Raw genomic sequence first — 16,714 nt, forward strand, 5'->3', positions numbered from 1 at the left:
TTCATAATAAAGGTTTGTTGAAAATTTGATGACAAAAGCTCAAGTGGTTAAAAAAAAAGAGTTCCGGGACAGACAGACAGACAGACAGACACACAGGAGCGATTATAACCCCCCCCCCCATCTTCCGCTGCGCTGGGATCGGGCAAATGGAGCGGCGGTACCACGTGACAATGACGATGAACCTAAATGTATTTGAAACATGGAACCGAGAACACTCACGACACCCGAAGAAATAGTATCAATAGGATTACGTCGAGAAACTGAATTTCTGGATGTTTCACAACGTCGTCTCTTTGAGGAAATTTTAAACGTCTCATCGCGATCCCAACCTAGTGGACGTTAAAGATTCCTACATGAGTCTCTCTGTGGTGGAGAAAAAAAAATAAAATTCGAAAGAGGTGAAACTTAAAATCCCTGTGACTTATACACAACGAGTGTGAGGAACAAATGTATAGTATATATAGATTTGTTCGGAAATACTCGATTTAACTGTTGATTGTACTGAAGTTTTCTTTATATCTCTGATCTCGCTCAGCTCATGATGTGCAATGAAACCTGACAGAGGGAGTAAATAACCCTTTGTTATTCGAAATGACGTCATTTTTTTTCGAACCCTTCCCTCATATATAATTAGAATTTTCTGTATATTTCACGTATATCTCGTTTTGCGTGTTTATTTATTTATTTATTTTTCCCCATCATGGCCGAGTCGTCTGTGCGGTTGTGGCCGCGCTGGGAGCCCTTGGCCGTGGCTGTGCTGCCCGTTCCTCCCGCGAAGCTCGGTATCCGCTACTTAAGGAAGGTGTCCGCTTACCTGTGGGCCCGGGCCCAGGACGGAGTGCTGCCAAGGTAGGTACTTGGGGATCTTTCAAACGTTTTGAAGGGTTTTGTGGTTCTCGTGTTCGATGTACGTACCTGTGGTCACCGCTTACCTGTGAACCCAAGCCCAGGATGGGGTATTGCCAATGTGGGTGCTTGTGGAATTTACCAATTCATTCAAAAAGTTTGACTTTGCAATTCCTCCGCCCTTCTCCTCCCTCCCTCCCTCCGCCCTTCTCCTCCCTCCCTCCCTCCGCCCTTCTCCTCCCTCCCTCCCTCCGCCCTTCTCCTCCCTCCCTCCCTCCGCCCTTCTCCTCCCTCCCTCCCTCCGCCCTTCTCCTCCCTCCCTCCCTCCGCCCTTCTCCTCCCTCCTCCTCCTCCTCACACCAAAGGCCTTTTGAAGGGGAATTAGGATCGGATTAGCTCGATATCTCGGTGATGATGCTTGCTTTCTGGATGTGGACCGAGGGTCCGCCTTTCCTTTTGAGGATCCTCGGCACTCTAATTGCACAATCATCTCCGATGCAACAATGATTAAATAAACTTTTCTTACCTGAAAATTCCACTATGGGTGAGCAAAGGAGCTCTTTCCCCCCCCCTTTTTTATATACATGCTCTCTGCTCATGGAAGAGCTATGACACAACAAACTGCAAGGTGGAGGCAGAAAGTAGATTGAGATGGGCAAACAAGGGATGCAGGTCATGACAGGGAAGGGAGAATGCAAACCGTGGACAATATGCACAACCAAGCTTTTGGGAGGGGTGTGAGGTGGTTTAACGTGTGGAGAAAAGATCATGATTTTGGATGGGGGATGACTTTAGATGGTGATGAACAGCTGTCTTGAAGACCTGGAGGGAAGAATGAGATTGAAGAGTGTGGAAGGTGGTTCCACAGGTGGGGAATAAAGAGGAACAAATGAGTGGAGGTGAGCAGTGATCCTGGATTTTGACAGTTTCACCAGGAGGGGGTTGTCGGTTGACTGCATGTATCCTGCAGATACCTGCGGGGTAGCACGGAGAGGGCAGAAGGTGCAAGTCCAGAAATGAGGTGGATGAAGCCAGAGAGACCACCAACATGTTGGCCATGGCAAAGTGATAGCCTCGTAGACTCAGCTTCATCACGAGAGAGCCCACTGATGATGAAAGCTTTTGTTTCCACAGCGTCAAGCTGAGCAAGATGCGAGGCAGGGGAAGCAGCCCAGAGGGGAGAGCAATGCTCCATTGAGTTTTGGATGAAAGCCTTGTAGATGGATCGGAGCTCAGGTGTGCCAGAGAAGGACTTTGTACGACAGAGAAAGCCCATTCAGCATCTGGCTTTGCAGGCCAGAGGTACAAGCCTTTCATTGTGATCCCATGTAGCTTTCCTACAACGCTTTGGTTATAAACTGAAAAAAATAGCTCCGCAAAGCGGGCATAACCCCTCAGCCCATGCAATGTAAAAGGAAGCAGTGATATCACGATGATGCAGTCAGTTAGAGCACGTTGGACGTCATATCGAAAATCAATCAGACTTCAAGATGGCTACCATGGCGGCGAGTGAAAATCGCAGCGCGCCCATTTTCGAAAGGAACCTTCCTCTACTCAACCCCAACACACCCTGTAATAATGGATTTAATCGGACAAGGTGTTCTCTTTGAAATCGACGGAAACCAATTTCAAGATGGCTGCCATGGAGGCCACATTGAAAATCGCAGCGTGCCCATTTTCGAAAGGAACCTTCCTCTACTCAACCCCAACACACCCAGCAAAAATGGATTTAATCGAACAAGGCGTTCTCCTCGAAATTGACGGAAACCAAAAGTTGACAGATGCCCGGACAATGCCTATGATGACAATACCCCTTTTTCAGCCCAATTCGGGCTGAGGGGTAACAAGAGGCATTACTATTGTAACGACTATCATGTATATTTTGTGGTATTGCTTATTGGTGCCTTGTGGTGCAGATTGACATGGTCATTGTGGCGCCGACTGGCTTGTGCAAAGCTGCAACTACCAGAACACACAGCCTGGGTGTACTTTGAAGTTTTTGATTCACTTTCACCTGAGTTCACAGTCACTGACAGGCTGGAACGGGCTGAGCAGCTCTCTCAGTGCAGCAATGAGGGGGAGTTGGAGGTCATGAGGGCCAAGGTAAGTTGGAAAGCACCTTTGTACATTATGCACTGCCCCGAGGTCTTAACCAATCCATTGCAGTTGTGATTTAATGTCACTGAGCCAGGATGTCCTTCAAAAAGGGAGTAATGACAGAGTTTTGAGTCAAGGTTACTTGTGAGCCAAAGTGTTTCATCCAACTGCTGATTGTTGGTCCAAACACTACATCCTTCACTGCTAAGGCTTCACCAAGCTCTTATTGTTATGAAATTATGCTGATGCATTCTGATCTTATCTCCTTTCCTTCCTGTATCCAATAGCTCTCGGTGGATACCATGACCTTCCTGTTATTTCTGCTGATGCAGCAGACTCAGCGCATCTCACTGCGCTCGTCATTAAATGGGGACGACAACTGGCCAGGGCCAGGTCCAGGCCCAAGCATGCCTGATGATGGTGATAATCGCCTTGTGACGCAGAACAAGGCAAGGCAACGACTTGCGACTTTTCTCCACCATCACGATTCTGTATTGTCGTTGTCATTCTGGCAAAGTTGTCCCATTACAGCAAGTTGACGTGAACATTCTTTTAACACTGCACATTGGTGGAATCATTCTTGCTCTACAACTGGGGTGTGTTCCATTATCAAGCAGTTTGATATCGCTTGTCAAGCAACTTGCTTGATTCAAATCTCTCAAGAAAGCACTCCAACGTGATCGAGCGCTCAGTACCACTTAACAACATGGCGGTCTTCAATGTAAACAATGCTATCGTTGTACTCGAACAAATGATGTCCGGGTCGTCGTTTTCAGTGTTACTGTAGCCTCTTGTGACTTCCCAAAACCAATTAATTGTGTTAGTGGCTACAGAGTATGAGGAAGAGGGAAAGAAAGATAAAGAAATGGGGAGTCAGAAGGAGGAGCCCCGTGCCCAGCTTATCGATGGACTTATCACTGCGTTGTGGGGAGAGGAGTTCAAATGTTTGTAGATCTTGAATAATCAGGATAAGAAGTAGAAGTAACAATAAAAATATGAAATGCACATTTCAATAACATGAGTATACACAACAGGAGTATGGCTCTGAACATTTCATTGGTTGTGTTATCATCTTGTATATTATTTCCGAGTTTGTGGTTTCGTGTCGCGCTATCTTCGACTTTGTTCTGCGCTCGAGTAACGTGATATTCGGCTTACATTATCTCAAAGACCATATGAGGTGCATGGTACAAAAAAAGTAAATAAAATGGTTCTGAAACAGTGAAATCGTATTCCACTTACTGCATTAAAGTAAAATTACTACTGATACTCTACATCAGTTCCTTTCTCAAACACACCCACCCCAACATGTCGCGCAGAGCGTGGGTTATGCTAGTTTTGAATCAAACTATGGTGGCCATTTTTGATAATATAACGACGCACCTCTCTTAATCGCTTGTTCCACTTGCCGAGCGGCTCGGCAAGTGGCTTGCAAAGTGGTTGATACGGAACAACTGGCTTGTTAAATGATAGCAAGCTACTTGCTATCAGAACACACCCCTGGTCTTGCTGTTGTGAAGGAAACCATAAAATAATTGCATATTAACAGACATTTTATTGTTTGGATCCCCATAACCCCCCCCCCCCAAGTTTTTGGATGACCGGCACCATCTTTCCTTCATACTTTCGAGTTTCTCTGAAGCACTGCGCCTTTTACTGCCCCCCGATGAGTCTTCTGTGGACGGCCTTGCTTCAGTCACTTGCCTTTCACATCAGGCCGTCAAGGCCCTGAATCTCCTCGTGGAGGGCAGGGTATCTCCAGTGAAGAATGTGCTTGGACTGTCGGTATTGGCAGCCTTGCCGGGCCAACGAGGTAGTAGTGGCTGGTTAGGACCGAGCCAGGGCTTTGAAGCAAAATCTCTGGAATTCTGGACGCGGACTCGACTTGGCCCAAACCCTTGCAGTTTGTCATCATGTATGCAGTATGGCCGCCAACTTTCTTGGGCCGAATACGGTGCGTTCTGAACAGCTTGTGGTCATATTATTTACTTCTCTTAAAAGATGACCTCTACAATCTTTTCCTTGGATTTTGTTGGATTATTTGTTTGTCATTATTGTTGATTCCTGGTGTTGGTTTAATGGTTATGGTGGTGGGCTTGGAATCTGAGGGTCCTGAGTTCAAATCCCACTCACTGTTGAATTAACACCTGGTGGGGTTAACTCGACCTGTCATCCTTCCGAGGTCGGCAAAATGAGTGCCAACATGCTGGTATCCTGTGTCGGAGTGACGACCCGTCCAGGATTGTGTCCAATAGCCAAGGAGACTGCTTAAGCAGCACCAACGCTCTGCACAGAGTATGGTCCGAATGGATGGATGGATGGATTATTGTTGGGGAATTTTCTTGATAAAATTGGGAGTTGGGAGCGATTAACTAATTGTGTACATACTGTGAGAGGGTGCAAAATGGAGAATATGAAAATTAAGAAAGATAATGGGAAGGAAGTGCGAGTCGTTGGGTAGATTTTAAAAACCGAAGCAGGTTGGGAGAAGATGTGAGTAAAAGGAACGGTGAGGTGGTCAAACATTCTTGCACTGTTCCCATGTTGTAAATAGATGGGCCAAATGAGCACTTTCATGAAAAATCAAATTTTGTCAACCAAAATTGTCAAGCACGTCTTGAGAGTTTGTTTCTTTCTGACCTCTAGGAAGAGGAACAACCAAGAGAGCACATGTGGCATTCTGTAGCCACAGTGCCAGTAAAGTGTTGCTATTAAGTGACTTGAGTGGACAAACGGTCGCACGGAGCTCGGCTCGCCTTACTGGAGCACATGTTGTTTTGCATCGCTGTTCATCGGCATACATTTACTTGCTATCACCTATGCGGTATGTGGACCCGGCATGGCATTTTCCTGTACCTGGTTGGGATGTAAATGTTTTTTAAGCTTGGACTGCCTTTATGCCAATTTTAAGAGTTGTTGCTGTTTCAGATGATAATAAGCCTTTTAAAAGTTTTCTTGGTACTATCAGTATAATATTTATATATATATATATATATATATATATATATATATATATATATATAATTAGTTGTGATACTGTATTACTGTTCTTTTGCGTCTTTCATGCCTTCCCAGCCAAAAGCTCGAGGCATTATGTTTTCGGTTGTCTGTCCATTATTTGTATTTTTCTTTCACCACAATGACTTATGAACCACTCAAGGGATTTCAACCAAACTTGGCAGAAGTATGGACTGTAATACAAAGATGAAATTATTCGATTTTTGCTTCTAAAGGTTGAAAGTCCAAGGTCATCAGACCATCATTTTTGAGGAGCGCAATCGCTTCCTCTCAAGGAACCATAGGAGGTACCCATTGGTTCAGGGACCCATTATACGTCTCTGAAATTTTCCTAGAGTTCGTTTTTTTTTTTTTTTTCCCCCCACGTACCAGGGGGCGTTTTATTTGCATGAAAATACGGTGTACTAAATTATAGTTAATTAGCAATAGGCATCATAAGTATCATCAGTATTTAGTAACATTTATCTTTGCTGTAATCACACTCCTAACAGTTTCTTCACAAACTTCAGGAAGGTGATCTGTTTGTTGTTGTCCTAAGATTTTCACATGTGATGGTCTGAGATCATGTGTCCTTTATTACCCTGCGTGTGAAGCAAAATTTAAATATATATGTATATATATAGGCGTGTAGCAAGGTATTATGTACACATTTAGAACACAGGGACCAAAAAATGAAAGTCATTGTATGATTAAGTTTTGCATATCATTTGTTAGCCAACATCATGGGGATTCAGGATCTATTTGGGCAGAGCTTAATTATTCCTCTTTCTATTGCTCTGACAGGGTCAAAGTTGGTTATCAATTATCTGTATCAAGGAACCACTCGTTTCATTCTAAAATTGGTCTGATGGCGTAGATATGTATTGTACACTAATTGGAAACCACATATATGGAGAATATTTGGTTTACCTGATATTTGACCTTGAGCAAAGAGGTCAAGGTCATATGAAATTAACAAATTGATCAGTGTTCATTCAGGTCATAAATATATATATATATATATATATATATATATATATATATATATATATATATATATATATATATATATATATATATATATATATATATACACATAAACTTAACCATAGAAATACATGCTGTGATGAACCAAACTAACATCTTAGGATTAAAAGTGCAGATTTCTTAAAACCGTTACGCACTTCCTAACGACCTTTGATGTTCTGTATACTGAACACAAACTGGCCTTTGGTATTGATTTTTATATCATAGGGCCATCTTGGTAAACTTATTCTATGGTTATAAATTCAAGCTTATAGCTGCCAGTAATTTTGTAGCAGCTTGGTAAATGCAATTTGTTACGTACTTCCTAACATTTTTGACCCAATCATGGAAGTGAACCCAAAAACTGGTAGGTAGTAATGATCCATGTTGAAACTTGCCATTTTAAATCATCACTTTATGCAGAAGTAAACTGCTATTTTAGATGTTCTATCAGATGCATTTCAAATTTCTCGAATAAGATTTTGTAAGCTTCACTATGACTGGGGGAAATTTTGCAAAATCTGAGATTTTACACATTTGAAAGTGCCAAGATATGCAGAAGGTCATAAGAAATGTACTGTTTCGAGGAATTGTTCTATTATTATGTATAATGATATATATCAAACAAAAAATGCATTTTCAACCATTTTGGACAACATATACAATCATACATGTAACCCATTTCTAAAAAATGCATTTTCAACCATTTTGGACAACATATACAATCATACATGTAACCCATTTCTAAAAAATGAGCTATAAAAATAGCCTGTGCTTGGATAAAAACATGCTTTGTAAGCAACTATATCCATAGGACCCATAGCAAAGTATACATTTTCTGAAAGCACAGACACTTGGGCATTATATAACATTAACATTGTTTATCTTATTAAAACTAGGTTCAATTTCTAAGCTTTCTCCTCATTTAGGACCACAGTGTACACAATACCATGCTACAAGCCTATATATATATATATATATATATATATATATATATATATATATATATATATATATATATATATATATATATATATATATATATTTTTTTTTTTCAACAAGAGTAAGGATGATCTTATTTTATTACCTTCGCATTCTGCGAAAGGTTATGTTTTGGTCGGCGTGTATTTATTTATTTATTTATTTGTAATCTTGTGATTCGTATAACCCAAAGTATTAAACCGAATTGCATGAAATTTGGTGGGATGATTGGTTATTAACCAGGAAGCATTCAATTAGATTTTGGGATCGTTCGTGTCAAAGGTCAAGGTCACGAAAAGGTCAAAATCGTCTTTTTACGATAACACGGTCAATTTTTATTCAATTTGCATGCACCTAACGCCAAAATGTTCAGAATTCAACGCCTCATCTTGTGATATGCAATATGACACAATGACGCCCATACTCTTGTTACTGGTCAGGGGGGGTCACGACCTTGAAAAATATGCGGTTTTTGTCATAACGCGGTCAATTCTTGTCCGCTTTACATGAACCCAGCACCAAAATGTTCAGAATGTTCAGAATTTAATGCCCAATCTTGTGACACAATGACGTCATAACACATGTCGGGGGGGGGGGGTCACGCCCTTGAAAAATATGCGGTTTTCGGCATAACTCGGTCAATTCTTATTTGATTTGCATGAAACCAGCATCAAACGAGATTACCTTCTCTTGTTGAAATGTATTCACCGAGCTTGCGAGTGAAGACTCGCCAAAACGATGTGAGTTGATTGTTGTTTAGTCCGTAGCCCCCGAAAGTCGGGGGGGGTCATGACATTATAGATATGTGGTTTGTGTCATAAGACCATTCATATGAAACCAGTTCCCCACACTCATACCAAGAACAAAAAAAGTAGTGGCGGCGAAGGTATGCGCTCTGAGTGCCCGTTCTAGTTAACGTTGAAATTACTCGTCAGTGACTCCTGCATGTGTATTGTTTTTGTGTTTTCATATATACTAGCAATACCCGTGCACATGCACAGGATAGCAGTACAACATAGCTGGTAGCAGACGACAGACCGTACACGGGAAATGACAAAAATACGCATTGTGGTACTATGGAACGCCAAGACTTCCCAAACATTGTCGGCATGTCCGCTAAGTGCCACAGCAATTTCATAGGGGTCATGTGACTGCGAGCCGAGTTTTTAGTGTGCAAGCTTGGTATTATAATAGAGATATATATGTTTTGTTTTGTTTTGTTTTAACTCTGTGTGCGTTCATGTACCTTCAAATTTTCTGATTCTATTAAGGTTCAAAAATGTTTCATCCCCCAAACAGCTCTGTAACCTTAAATCGGTGCCGACGACTTCAGCTGGTGCTGGGTCCTGTAGAAACAAGTGTACGACTGTGCGGGTGCCGAGAGGTGACCGTTGCTGCAGCGTGTCGCCGGCTTGGTATCGCTGCCTCCTCTTCCTGCACTCTGCACTTGCTCACGCCATCACGACCACTTGTGTTCGCTGGAAATGAAGGGCTCAAGTTTGCCCCTTTCCATGTATACTACCCTTTGCTCGAAGAGCACATGGCATATTGTGGTCTTGCCACCATCCCAAACCTGTGGGACAAGCCACTTTGTTTTGGGATAGATAATTGTAGCCATAGTGAGGTGAGATTGTATTCCTTGGAGTGATTGATCGTTGACATTTTTATAATCACCCAAGTTCCTCTTTCTTAACCTCCAACTTTGACTCTCATCATTGCACTTCTTCTGCTATGTAATCCCTCCCTGCAGTCTGCTCCCAAATTTCAACCTATGCCTTATGGTCTGCTTCCTCCTGATGACCTGCATCCATTGTCAGTGCCTTTTGCCATGTCAGGCTTGACTAATGAGATACCAGGAGGCCTCCCAAAGATCTACCAGAAGGCTGTGGATAAGAGGCAGCGCAGAGTACATTCTTGGGAGCGGCTTGTTCGTGAGGCCAAGCTTTCAAGGTCAGCCAGCAAATTGGCCTGTCAGTGACAGTTGTTTGGCACTGTTTCTACCTGCTTTGGGGATATGCCTACACTGCCAACAGACACCGACCACAGTGGTTTAGACTATCTTCTTACCAATGTGGGCTACTCTCTTCTTGCTTAAGTGGACCTTCTCAGGCATTGTAGAGATGCTGCTTGTTTGTTTGTTTGTTTGTTTATTTATTTTACTTAATTTAATTTATTCATTGATATATATATATATATATATATATATATTTTTTTTTTAACTTACTTTAAAAGGTGAGCTGGCAGGATTGCCTAGAGGTATACATTCATGTCTGAGCCATCCAGCCTGGGTTCGACTCTCGGCCGAGCTATAAACTGTCATCCTCGTGTCTCTCAGGCAGGGCAACCATAAATGTTTGTGCCATCCCTCGGATGGACGTTGATCCACGCATGTTGTCTGCCAGAATTAGTTGTTGGATGTTAAAGATCCCACGGTCTCCTTCACAAAGAGTAGTCGACCTATTGTTGCCACTCTGGCCAAAATCCAAATTCCTGTTCTAACCTACAGGGAGCACTGCATTAAAGGCACAGCCATGCTCTCAGAAATGATGCAACCAGCAGCCACAGGATGAGATTGGGACCATACTCTGTGCAGAGCGTTGGTGCTGCTTCAGCAGACTCCTTGGCTATTGGGCACAATCCTGGACGGGTCGCCACTCCGACACAGTATACCAGCATGTCGGCACTCATTTTGCCGACCTCGGAAGGATGACGGGCAGAGTTAACCCCACCTGGTGTTGATTCAACATATAGAGTGGGATTTGAACTCAGGATCATAGGATCCAAAGCCCACCACTCTAACCATTAAACCAACACCAGGCATTATTTATTTTTATTTATTTATTTTTGCTTGCTTGCTTGCTTGCTTATTTATTTACTTACTTTAAAAGGTGGGCTGGCAGGATGGCCTAGACCTAAAGGTATATGTTCATTTCTGAGCCATCTAGCCTGGGTTTGACTCTCAGCCTAACTATAAACTGTCATGCTGGTGTCTTTCAGGCCACAGGCTGCATATGAATTCAAATTCAAAGGGTACTGTGACATAACCAGAGCACTCTCTTTCTTTACTTATATTTGTTTATTTTGTTTTTCCACTCAAAAATTCATATGCTGTTTTCCTTATGCAATGTTTGCTTTAAATGGGATAAAGTGGCACTGAGTAGAAGAAGCCCCAACTACTATTTGTAGGTGACATTAATGGAACAAACTGAAAATGGAGTTTAACATAAATCTGGGACAATTGTCATCAATATGAACACATTTGAGGAAACAAACAAACTTGGCGATATTTAAGTTTTTCAGTCTAAATTTATTTTCCTCTAAACACTCAATTCCATCCCTGCTTTCCTTCTTCCCTCTGTTTACAAACTCTTAGTCATATTCTCACTTCTCACTAAACCATCCTTACAAGAAGCAGGTTAAGACTGGTTCGCTGGAGGTAAGGTGGATAGCAGAGGGGGTGGTGATCAGATTCAGGAACGTTTCGATACATTAATGGATTATTGGGAAAAAGATTGTTGGATGCATTTTAACAAAAATAATTATTATGTGCTGGGTAAGAATAATGAAAATAGAGATTGCATGATGAAAGGGGGAATTATTGGAGCATGTCACACAGATGGATCTGGGGTGGTAATAGATTCTGGGAGGGAAGCAGACAGTACAGTGTCAAGCAGCTATCGGTAAAACGGAGGGTTCTCGGTTGTACTCGTCGAGTGATAAATTATAATTAAATTCAAGAGTCGTTTTAACACTGAAAAGGAATTTAGTGAGGCCTCATCTAGAATATCGTGTTCACTTTTGTTCACCACATCCGTGGAAGAACATAGCAGCCATCCAGAGGGTTCAACGTTGAGTGACTGGATCAATTCCCAGACAACGAGACTAAGCTATGAGGAGTGGCTGAAGGAGACAGAACTTCACACATTTGAAAGAAGGTGATTACGAGGGGATTTGATGGAGATGTTTTGGACATTTTAGGGTATAAAGAAAATAAATCTAAAAGTTTCTTTTTTGTAGAATAGACAGTGACCAGAAGTTAGTGTCTTGGAGTAATTACGTCCTTGATACAACATCATCTCATTGTGGCTGCATACTGTGACTGCTGTCCTGGTTTCAGAATTCTGAGATTGTTAACTAACACATTTTGTGAACTGTTACTTTTGTGTACAAGCTTAGTTAAGGTTAGGTTTAAGGTCATTTGGGTAAGTTGTGTACATTTTAAATAGTTATTTGCTATTATCATTGTTGTGGCATGATTCATGTTTTACTAGTACAAGGTGTACGTACCTCCCATTGCTTCGCTGATTGGTTTAATCAAAAAGACAGCATATTGTACTTGAAAAACATGATTGCATGTCTTTGTGAGTGTCTGACTGTAAAATGAAGTAAAAGACACGAAGAAGGATCTTTTATAACATGGATTTGTTGTCGTGGCTGTGGTTGTTGTTTGTGTGCTCATCCCGTGTCCTTATAAAGGGTTTCTGCTGTCGTAGAATAATAAATGTTACCGTTGGAACCGCTACATTAAAGATGGAGGACCTGCTTCTTCTTACTCAATCCCAGAAACCCAGGCCTTTGAAACGGGCAAATTGACTAAACAAACGGATTTTTCTTTCAAGTAAATCGATTATTGGCTTTCCAAGGTATTAAATCTATCATCACATTTCCAATGGTACCATTTGTATTAATGTACGAAAGCAGAAACTCTTGAGAATAAAGCGTTATGGACGGAGAAACCCGGATATATATATATATATATATATATATATATATATATATATATATATATATATATATATATATATATATATATATATATATATATATATATATATATATATATATATATATATATATATATATACTGTTGCTTGTTTATCTCACTGCTCGATCTGGGATGAAACTGGTTCCCTGGCTCGAACACCTTTTCGAACGAAGTCGTCTTGAGAGCGCCCTGTGGGTTTGCTCGATCCCGGAGCACATTACAGTATTCTTAGTTCCCCTATAACCGATGACAATAGTGACTGTTGAAATTGTCACAACAATGGCAAATGTAAAATAATTAAATGCTGACCTCAAATTATTAACCTGCGATGCTAAACTTTGCAAACATCTCTCATTCCAGGGAGCAGCGGACTGTGCTGAAAGATTCCGTGGAGCAGGTGTTCTACACCTGGCTTCAGCAGATGGGATTTAAACAGCAGCTGGACAGCTTGCTGGCATCCGGAGCACCTGCAGACAAAACATGACACTCCTTTCTCGTTCCGTTTACTCACACCTGCCATTGTGGTTGTTCACACAGATTCATGATTAATTCATGATTGCATTTTTGCAACCAGAAATAAGAGTTTCTGGTAAGAATCCAGGGAACTCTTTCTGTATCCAGGGAAATGATTATGGATGTACTACTCTTTGTCCTTTTCAGGGAGTCTCAATTTGCATGATGTGTAATTGTTTACAGTTTGTAAAGATTGATGAATAAAGTGATATATTTTGGATCTGAAGCCTGTTTGGTTTTTGCTCTTTTGCCTTTTTTGGGCGAGTTTATCTGGTGAGGCACGTATGCTTTTTAATTTCCAAGTGCACAGGTGAGGTTAGATTGGTGGGTGCTTCACTTAAAAAATTCTCGTCGCTGGTTCCGGATCTTCACCAAAATCTAATTAATTCCTCCTTGTCACACCCAACCTGTCCACCAAGTTTCATCCAAATCCGTTCACAACCTTTTGAGATATCCTGCTCACAGACAAACGACCAAACAAGGGTGAAGACACCCTCCGTCCACCTTTGGTGGCAGAGGTAAAAAGTATGCTTATGCTATTATCCTATATGTAATCCTCTAACTGTAAAATGTGCAAGCAAATTGCATGGTGGAGGTATGCGCTCTACAGAGGGCCCTTCTATTTATTATTATTGTTTGATTTGGACCTTTTTTTTTTTTTTGCTCTTTTTTTTTTTCAGCAACCATTTGGCCGATAGACAAATTTTCAATTGTCCAAATCAGGTCGGAGTGACCCTCCTTCATCCTCCACCCCCACCATGAAGAATATTTCAATCATTCGTATTCAAGCCCATCAAAAATGACGGGTTGTAATTATTTTATTTGAAAAATTCAGACACTGGAAGATATGATGTTTTGGAGCAAAAAGTGTTTTTTAAAACACCACATGTACAAATGTTACCCTATTTTTTTTTCTTCTGGGACATTTCATTTTGAATGTACAGCCCAGTGTGGGGGAAAATTTTATATTAATGTATTCTAAATTGTAACAAATGGAGTTTTAGAAATGTAAGTTTTATGCTACAAGTTGAATTGGCTGTCCTTTCTGGCCAAGAGACTTTTGCCCTAAATGTTGATAAATGTCTTGGTCTGGATCGGTGTGACCTGAGCTGATAACAGTGAACCTTTGCCTCAATGTACGTCGTGGTTTCTCGCCTAAAAGGACACGTCTACAGTCTAGGTTGATAGCCCCCACCACTCTCCCATGAAAGTATAAAATGCTTTGAAATGTGAAATTGTTTCAGTGCAAGCACCTGAGGAAGTATAGAATCCCAGTGGCTTGTACTCCTTGAAACTGACCAAGTACCAAGTTAGAATAAAACTCTGATGTAATGTGGAAGTGAATTGAATTGGGTTGGTCTAACTGTTAACAAAAAGTAAGAATAAATGAAATAGAACCAAATAATATTGCAATCAATGGGGATTCTTAAGTTCATTGTATGAGGGTGAGAAGTGTATGGTGGATAATTAGAAAATAAATTGTTTCACAAGGAAGGACTTGTGTGGACATCGGTTATCAGTGTCAATGGGTTTTATGTAGGATTTTATAACCAAATCGGACAAACGTTAAATTCTGGCTGAAGTTAAATAGAATTCCACAATCAACCAGGAAAAAAATCCTTCAACAATCACAACGGGGTGGGTTAAAAAAATCCACAACAGTTGGTGCCGTGACTCGGATTCGAACCAAGGTTGTGCGGTGCTCATGACCGGAGGTGCTTAATCTGCCGGAGGCAGTGCCTGGAGGAATGACAAGTGCTTGAGCGAAGGTAAGGAGAGCGCTCTCAGCAGGTAATGCATTTCAAACAAAGAAAAGATTATTGTCATAATTTTATTGATAGCAAGAAGAGGATCTGGCGGAGAGAGTCCGTTTTAAAGTAAACGATAAGTACTGCAGTTGTTTTGGAAAAGTGCTGGAGGAGAATAGTACTTGCATTGATACTTACCTGATAGGAGAGAGACTGTGATCATTAAGACTATTCTCAGGGCGAGGCCTACCCATTGCACTTCAGGGGGAAAAGGTTGACCCTTGCGATTTTCCCAAATGTGGGAAACTCGACTGTACAATTTGAGGAGTGCAGAGGGCACAGTACAAGAAGAGGCTCGACGAGGAGCCAGAGGAATAATTAAATGTTTGCATTGATACGGATCGGCTGAGAGAGAGGCCGAGGACACGGCTGAGACGCCGAGATAGGGTTATGGTTAAGTGGAAAATAGATAGATATTATAAGTTACCTGTTTGTAAGAGTTATAAGAGTTACCTTTTGTTCATTGAACTCACTGGAAGTTTGTTGGCAGTGAGGTTGTTATATTGTATTGTGTGGAGGTTTTACGGATTTGTAAATGCAATGATTTGCACGAAACGTTTTGTAGAGTGCAGGAGACTATTGACCGGCTGGGAGCGTGGCTGGTGATTTGCATTGAGATGCATGTGTTGCTGAGAGTAAAAAAAAAAAAAATGAACTTGTGCGAGTCCATTAGATTTCACTGCAATGAAACGTGTTCTGGTGGGTTTTTTGACAACTAAGAAACTTCGGGCAGAGAGTCGAAGCAGCTTGGCTGTTCGTGGTTTGGTGCTGATAACGCGAAGGTCGTGGTTGTGTGTGTGCATTCAATCTGTGGGGGCTGCGACTGTGCAGCTCGCCCCCTCCACTAGATCTGTGAGGGGTGGCATGTCTTTCCACTGAGTGTGTTTGAGTCTTAGCTTTAAGTGTGAAATTCGATTCATATGCAGATTCAAGAGGATGGGGGCTATTGTGTCGAAGTGTGCATGCTGTTGGCAATGACTTTAAAATGATATAGAAATGTGATTGGTATTTGTCACGTGATCACACGCGAGTCTGAGATGCAATGTTCGTTAGTGTGTGTGTGTTGAAGCCATGACAGAGTAATGCTAAAGTGTGGGTTTTGCCTGTCAGAGTTTTTCTTTTTCTTCCCACCAGATGTGGAGAGAACTTCCTGTTCCTTGTTACTTGGTGTTTGTGGCACACCCTCTCTACTGAATCTGTTTAAAGTGAAGTCCATTTAGGGAAAAGTGTTGAAGTTTTATTTTAAAAACACCATAGGGATTTTGAATAAATTGAAATAACAATTGTTAATGTGGGATATATTCGGAATGTGAAGTCTTGGGAGGTGAGCTCTCGCTGGCATTGTGATTTGTAATGACACAACCCGGCAGGTTTAAGTGCTGGGCAAGCTCTGAGGATGTGTCAGAAATGTTTCGAAGATTTGATCTGAGTTGTAACCATTGTACTTAAAAGATGTGATTTAAATGTGGAAATGTGATTTGGAATGTTTTTTTTTTAATGATTTGATGATGTTTATCACGTGGGGCGATTCACAGATAATTGATGATGCCCTCGGATGGACGTTGAAATAGGCGTGCCGTTTTATTCATCTGCGAATGTTAATGTTGCCTGAACTTGTGCTGGGAAGGCAATGGCAAACAACCCAGTGTAACCCTTTGATCGATTCAGTCAAGGTAAATTC

The 16,714-nt window shown here is 41.4% G+C and overlaps 1 protein-coding gene and 1 pseudogene across 2 annotated transcripts; both read left to right on the forward strand.

Moving 5' to 3' along the window:
- Window positions 1-509: 509 nt before the first annotated feature.
- On the forward strand, window positions 510-13,451 carry TBCCD1 (TBCC domain containing 1). 2 transcript variants are annotated; one of them, XM_085852239.1, is made up of 8 exons: window positions 510-849; window positions 2,763-2,949; window positions 3,231-3,392; window positions 4,534-4,897; window positions 5,590-5,767; window positions 9,247-9,571; window positions 9,698-9,897; window positions 11,768-11,882. In XM_085852239.1, exons 1-8 carry the CDS (start codon window positions 701-703, stop codon window positions 11,772-11,774), a joined length of 1,572 nt encoding a protein of 523 aa, XP_085708365.1. In that variant the 5' UTR covers window positions 510-700; the 3' UTR covers window positions 11,775-11,882. The 2 variants fall into 2 exon arrangements, with proteins under 2 accessions (XP_085708365.1, XP_085708364.1); XM_085852238.1 differs by lacking the exon at window positions 11,768-11,882 and adding an exon at window positions 13,073-13,451 and having other exon boundaries at window positions 513-849.
- A 1,712-nt stretch (window positions 13,452-15,163) lies between these two features.
- Window positions 15,164-15,304, forward strand: LOC147014328 (U1 spliceosomal RNA; annotated as a pseudogene).
- The last annotated feature ends 1,410 nt before the right edge of the window (window positions 15,305-16,714 follow it).

The sequence above is a fragment of the Eptatretus burgeri genome, chromosome 13 (genome assembly GCF_056783735.1).
Source record: "Eptatretus burgeri isolate ZD-2024b chromosome 13, Ebu_testis_v1, whole genome shotgun sequence".
In the NCBI taxonomy this organism is placed as follows: Eukaryota; Metazoa; Chordata; class Myxini; order Myxiniformes; family Myxinidae; genus Eptatretus; species Eptatretus burgeri.